The 7,253-nt window shown below is 40.6% G+C and overlaps 1 protein-coding gene across 1 annotated transcript in view; it reads right to left on the bottom strand.

Moving 5' to 3' along the window:
- Positions 1 to 7,253, bottom strand: part of RTCB (RNA 2',3'-cyclic phosphate and 5'-OH ligase) — a 13,031-nt gene that overhangs the window by 3,976 nt on the left and 1,802 nt on the right. Inside the window, exons 2-7 of the mRNA XM_010005850.1 lie at positions 6,582 to 6,732; positions 4,818 to 4,917; positions 3,407 to 3,563; positions 2,630 to 2,786; positions 1,154 to 1,313; positions 2 to 152 (exon numbers count right to left, since the gene is read on the bottom strand). Of these exons, the coding sequence (XP_010004152.1) occupies positions 2 to 152; positions 1,154 to 1,313; positions 2,630 to 2,786; positions 3,407 to 3,563; positions 4,818 to 4,917; positions 6,582 to 6,732 (876 nt within the window). The remainder of the gene's footprint in view (position 1; positions 153 to 1,153; positions 1,314 to 2,629; positions 2,787 to 3,406; positions 3,564 to 4,817; positions 4,918 to 6,581; positions 6,733 to 7,253) is intronic.

Genomic DNA, 7,253 nt, shown 5'->3' with positions numbered 1-7,253 from the left:
AGAGCGGTTGACCCATGCATAGTTCACAGCAGCTGCCATTCCCTTCAAGTAATCCTGTCCCTCAGCAGAGGCAATCCTGGCACATGCCAGCTGGCGATCATTCACTATGATTTTGTCCCGTTTCATAGCTTTTTCCATTGCCACCAGTGCGTCTGGGAAAGAAACACAACAAATCTAGGTGAATTCTTAATTATGTTTCAGTGTGCAAGATTAAAATGGTGGTCTAGAATTTCTATTCTAAAACTGAACACATCTGTCTGATGGCCAAATGTATGGGTTCTTCTCAAATGTAAAAGCAAATGTGTGGCAGAACAACATCAATTGTTTGCAAACAGTATCCCCCAAGACTGTTTTTAGAAAGAAATGTTAAGAAGCTTGGGTACACCAGAAAGAACTACCCACTTGGGCAAAAGCAGTTCAATCTAGTGATAAATTCTAATCATGTGAGCACTTCACATGGGTTCCAAAGAATACATGTAGATGCAACTCTTTCTTGTCACCCAAGAATTTAGGCTTTTTCTGCTGCAGGAATCCCTGCCTCTGTTACACCAGAGATTACAGACTCACTGTCCCAAGCAAATACATTCAAAGACATCCCCTCAACCGGAGAGAGGATTCGACGAAAATCTGCATGCTCTTTTGATTGTAGAATAATTATGTTTGGGAGTGACTTCTGGAAGTTGTCCAATAGTTTGTTCAAAGCAGCTCCAGCTACATCAGGTTTCTCCAAGTCCTATTAAGTCAATACAACCTCTCTGAGCAACATGCTTCAGCATTTGACCACTTTAATAGTTAAAAAAAATAAAATAAAATTCAAGTATCTAATTAGAATTTCCCATACCCCAGCATGATTCTGCCATCTCTTACTCTACTATCGTGCGCATACATCATCACAGAATCACAACAAGATCAATACTCTGTATGACCAAAACCAACTGACACATTAGTTTTATACTTATCATTGCTAAGAAGCTTGAAAACACATGAGAGATCAAGCAGACAAAATATAAGGCAAGCCCTGTCAAGGCAACTCAGAACAGACTCAGCAATGACACTGCAAGAAATGCTCTTTGGTGCTGCAGTTTACTGTCAATGGCAAAACCATGCTGAAGAGCTTGCTCCACCCCAGGTACCTATGCCAGTCAGATCATACCTGTGGCAACCTGGTGGCCCAGGCCTCTGCTGCCACTGTGGATCATCACACACACTTGCCCTTTGTGGTCAATGCCCATCTTCCTGGCAGCATATTCATTGTAAATTTCATCCACAACCTGGATCTCGGCGTAATGATTTCCAGCTCCTAGGGTCCCCAGCTGCCAATCACAACACACTGATCAGACAGTGCTAGGAAAAGCACAGGGAGAACTATGGGAAGAGGGGCAATAGGGCAAATTGCTACAGCAAGACTTTAGTTTTAGAAAAGCTCTTCTGGGAAAAAAAACAACAAACAACCCATATGAACTGAAAGGAAGTAGAACACAGTACCATCATCACTGCCCTCTTTGTTCAGGTTTATAACATAAATATGTTATAAACCATAAACCTGGAAATGGTTTAAATTTAAAATGGCTATTCCGTGTGCTGCTAAATCCCACATGCTGGACATGTGAATAAATATTTAGAATATGTATATTTAAATATGTGAATATACATTTATAAATAAATATGGACATATTTATTAACATAATTTTATATTAAATTATAGCTAATCATATACTACTGAACTACAGTATATTTTTAGTGTTGGAACAAGACTGCAATTAAACAAAAGGGCTGGGATCTACAGACTCTGCTGCCACTTTTTTCCAACTTACTTCAACCTAGTTGAAAGGTGAGAATAGTACAGAGTACTGAGAATTCATCTTCAATATGTATAGGCAAGGCAGACATACAGTCTTGGTTAAAACTCGACAAGAAAGTTTTAACATCCTGCTAATTAGGTATTTAAAACCTTTCAGTAGATTAAAGCAAGATGTTCCATTTTGAAGCCCAAAGTTTTTCAACTCTGTAACAGATGATCACCTTTTTTCACAAGGTGAAGGTGAAAACTGAGGACATGAGATTATTTTGAGGTTAAAACACTATAACCTTGCAGCACCACAATTCATAAAACTCAAGAAGTCACATAAAAGAAAGCTTTAAAAGTGGTAGCATTAGTATAGCTATCTCAAAAGAGTTCTACCCAGAGCAATGAGACTATGTACAGAAATGAAATCCAACTTTTGAACTGCCATTCAAAGTTAGGAGTTATTTCTATTTATTATAACATCCTTCCTTGCCCTGCTATTAATTTGCTGAGCAAATAAGGAGAAAACTTGCAGAATAACTTGCCCATCTCTTAAAATCACATCTGGATGGGAAAATGCCACTGAACACTGAATACCAGCATTAAGTGTTAACTGATGCAAAACTGATGGCCCCAGGGACCTTGGGTATGCCCAGTATCACTTCCTTGTTACAGTTCTGTCAAGAATTATTCAGAAATGGCCCCACCACCCCATCCACCTTCCCCCCTGACCAGAAATGCTAGGTAGAGTTTCAAGAAAAGACACAAAATTAGAAAACTACCTGCTAACCTTCACATTTGAACCCTGGTGGGACTTGCAGCCCTTCTGAAACATAATGTTACCTGAGGCAGGCCCCTCTTCTTTGCCCTTGAAGAGACCTTGTTGGGATCAGCCTGCAGCATTCTTCCATATTCCTCACAGTGCTCCTTGTCCTCTGCCCAGGCATAGCCTTCCCGGAGAGACCAGTCCACACCCATCTCTAGTGCCTCTTCCAAATCCCTGCAATTATCAAACACCTACCTAAGTGCTATCCTAAGAAATCCTCAAAATTCTACTGGATAAGGCCCAGAGCAATCTCAAGTAACTTTGTCATTAGACCTACCTTCAGAGTTAGTGATCCTTTGTGCAGGGATGGAGAGAGACAACACGACTTCAAGAGTTCCCAGCTATGGGATCTATCTCATTCTATGACTATATGATCAGCTCTCAACTCCTCTAACAAGAAGCCCAACTTCTTAATACTGTATGAAAACCAAGCTCTACAATATATTCACTTTAGATAGGTCATTGCTCTTCCCTCTTTATTGTGTGGGGAATATCCTATTTTCTCTTTCATCCCTTTCAAGAAAATACCTTTACATTCAAGGAGGTTTTCTGGCAGAAGAAATGGGAACCCTTCAAGAACTTTTAGTTACTTCAGAGTTTAAAATGGTAGAAGAAACAGCTGATACTGAACGTATAACTAAGCAAGTCCTCCTGGTGAACCACATATGCAGAAAGAATGGAAAGAGGTTTAGGATTACTTTTTCTTTCTTAAGTCTCCCACTGACAAATCCTTCATCCAAATAAACACCAGAGATGTCCTCTCTAGTGAGGTGGGCACAAAGTAATTTTCTTACTTGGCATTCATGGGGATGACACCTTTGGAGCCAACACCGACAGGAATGTGGTCAAACATAGCCTGGGCAAGCTGCTCCTTCACAGGCTGCACATCACTTTCATCCAAATTTGTACGCAGCAAGCGGACCCCGCAGTTGATGTCGAACCCGACGCCACCTAGATGTGTGGAAAAAGCCACAGCATTAATAAAGGAAGTGTGCTGATGGTATTCATCTTGCATCAGGGTGCCTACTGAGAAGGACTATGTACAGAATGCTGTGACCTTACACCTTCTTTCTGCCACAGTATTGAGGGAAAAAACAGAACTGTATTAAGCTTCATTTTCATAGATTAACATGAAGCCTCAAATTTCAAGACAGCCAAAAATGTGGTCTTGCAGAGGCCTGAACTGAAACTTGACTGAAAACTTGACAAGTCTTGATAGTTTTTCAGTCTGAAGGACATGCTCTACAGACATAGTTGTACAACTGCCTACAGAGCTCTGTGTTTACAAAGTTGCTTCAGCAAGCAGGAAAAGACAAGTAGACACAATTATAAAATATACTGTCCTCAGAAAGTAGAGAGGATGTTCCTGTTCTTCTGCCTAAAGTCAGAAGAAAAGGGACAGAACTCAGAATGGCTCCTGGATGCAAGATGTGCTTGAAACCCAGTCCCTGAAAGCAAGTCCTTTTTGAATTTTCTCTGGAATAAATAGTAACAAGTTATAATAAGTGATAAATGCTTCCAGGGAATATGAAAATTAAGTACTTATTGTTTTACCTAATTCTTAGTATTTAATGAAAATAAATACTGCAGGGCAAGACCTAATGCAAAAGACAATCATGCCACCTTTAATATGAAGGTTCTGACACTAACTCATGTCAGAGGAGGGCTACCAGATTTGGGGTTGAGTCAATCAGGAACACTGGAACTGCCAGAACCTAATCTGAAATACAAATATCATGTTCCATGACAAACAAAAGCATCTCCAAACCACTAGCAATTAAAGACCCAAGTGTTTATTAAATAGCCAGGCATATTTTAAGGTCAGATTTTTAATAAAGTGTAGAAATATTCTCAAAAGATGTTTTCAAACATTGCTCAAAGAAAACAGCAAATTCTTTATCAGCCTGACAAAACGCAGGTTCAAAGTTTTGTGCTTTCCCTTCAAAACTGAGGGATTTTGCGGGCCCAAGCCAAAAACACAAGGGCAATTGTCTCCCTGTAGTGTTTAGATTTTTTTAGTGTAACTACCTGCTCCATAAAGAATAAAGATCCTGAGTGCAAGAATTCAGCACCTATTAACTCCAAATAATTCACTGTATTTTATAAAAAGAAAAAGCAAAAGGAAATAAAGACATGCCATTTCAAAAAGCATTTTTATGCCATCCCAGATACTTGTCAGCACAGGTTAGAACACGTCAAGCTCACCTGGTGACACCACTGCTTCAGGATCATTCATATCAAAGGCAGCCATGTTGCCAATGGCAAACCCATAGCCAGAATGGACATCTGGAAGGCCTATGGATCTCTGGAAGAGAATAAAGGAAAAGATAAAAGTTTTATGAAACTTTGTGCTGCAGCATCACCATGGTTACACTTTGCCTTGGGGCAGGGTTTGTCACATCTGCAAACATATACACCAAAAAGAGAATAAACACATAAATTCAGGTTAAGTATCCAAATTCCCGCAGTTACAGGACAGACTGCCAAAGAGAGCAGATCTCACTCTGAAGCAAACACCCAGTGGCCATTAAGCTGAGTAGCCCTCTTGGCTCTATTGACCAGATCTCAAGAAAACTTAGGAAGAGCTTAAACACCTCAATATAGGAACTGTGATCTCACACTGAATTCTAACCTAGATTTTTCTTGAGCTCAAGAGCTCTGGAATGTAAAACTTATGCAGGCATTAGCTTATGAGTAGTGTAAAGCAGAGACATGGAGTGACAAAGAGTTGGTCTTTACCAAGTTCCACCTAGGGACACGTGCAATATTTAAATACTGTAAATGTAACATGGGAAGAGTCCAGTACTATGGAGCGGCATAATAAAACAGCACATTGTCATCTTAGCTGTGTCATCAAACACTGACTGAAGACCTGCAGGCTGGAAAAAATAATCCTTTCAGGATGATATCCTCATAGGATAGGAGAAGATAAGAGGTGTGTAATTTTAATATACAAAATAACACTGTTATCGAACCTTTTCATATTACTGCTAATTAAAGAAAGTAAGGGCATTCCTCTACAGAGCTCTGTAAGTTCAAAGCATATTTAACCTGGCAAATTCAGATTAGGAAACCATAAACAGCACTCCACAAGCTATTTAAGCAAACAAACAAAAAGCCCAAACACCCAGAAAGCTATCAGAAATGGGAACTTCTCCAAGTGTTAAACTGTTACCTCACATCAGCTTTCAGTGGGATTATATGCTTCTCCCACCTCCCCTTGCCATCCTCAAAGTTTGGAATGAAAAATTCAAGATTTGAAAATAAAAACTGAAGATTTGAATAGACAGGTGAAAGTAACATCTATCCTACAAACTAGCAGTCAAAATTCCCATGTTAATAGGTAGTTACTGTTCTACCTTAGTCCCTTGTTAGTTGACCACTAAGGTATTTTAACAGATCTGGGGCTGTTTAGTCTTGAGAAGAGAAGACTAAGAGGGGACCTTTTAAATGTCTACAAATATCTGAAGGGTGGATGTCAAGAATGGACAGTTTCTTTTCAGTGCTGCCCTTTAATAGGATGAGGGGAAACAGCACCAAGCTGCAGCACAGGAAGTTCCACCTCAAAATGAGGAAAAACTTCTTTACTGTGAGAGTGACAGAGCACTGGAACAGGCTGCCCAGAGAGGTTGTGGAGTCTCCTTCTCCAGAGACTTTCAAGACCCATCTGGATGTGCTTCTCTGTGACATGCCCTAAGTGTTTCTGCTGCAGCAGAGGGATTGGACGTGATGATCTTCTGATGTCCCTTCCAACCCCTATGATTCTATAATACTTCTCTTTCTGATAACTTAGTTTTACAGCCTGCCCTTGCAAGCACTCCTTACCCAAAGACAGGTTCCCAAGAATCAGGCTGTCTTGAAAATAACTTTGGTCTATATCCTTTCTCATAACACAGTTCCCAGTTGGAAGGCAATACTCCCTGGCAAGCAGGAACAGAAAAAGAGCAAATTTTCAAAGCAATTACTCACATGAACAATGCCAGGTAATGCAGCCACATTCCCAATCTGTTTCATGGCAGGCAAAAAGCCACCTGCACCTGAGAGAATCAGGCTGTCTTGAAAATAACTTTGGTCTATATCCTTTCTCATAACACAGTTCCCAGTTGGAAGGCAATACTCCCTGGCAAGCAGGAACAGAAAAAGAGCAAATTTTCAAAGCAATTACTCACATGAACAATGCCAGGTAATGCAGCCACATTCCCAATCTGTTTCATGGCAGGCAAAAAGCCACCTGCACCTGAAAAAAAAAAAAAAAAAAGGGTAAGTAATCTGGGAATTTAACATGGTAACCACAATGCAGCACTTCCTACCTACAGAGGTTGCTCAAATCAGTGGCAAAGCAGAAATCAGTCACCAACAAGTATTCTAATCTGGTATCAAGTGCCTAACATTATGCACCATCTGCAGTCTCATTAAATGAGGTACTGCACTAAAGTCCTCTCTCTGCTGTGCCAGCACCAACGCAGGCCGATCTGTGCTAACAACAGGAGTGTGTTACCATCAGCCCAGGTGTCCGATTTGGACCCAACCCAGTGCTCCAGTCTCACACCAGACAGACAAGCCTGGGCTACAGCCCCCACCAAAGTAAACTCCAGACACAGGCACAGGGCATCCTCCACAGGGTAACCAACAAGGCCGGGG

The sequence above is a fragment of the Chaetura pelagica genome, unplaced genomic scaffold (genome assembly GCF_000747805.2).
Source record: "Chaetura pelagica isolate M959 unplaced genomic scaffold, ChaPel_1.0 scaffold79, whole genome shotgun sequence".
Classification (NCBI taxonomy): Eukaryota; Metazoa; Chordata; class Aves; order Apodiformes; family Apodidae; genus Chaetura; species Chaetura pelagica.
Note: the sequence above shows the minus strand (reverse complement) of the source record. Positions and strands in the feature narration are given on the sequence as shown.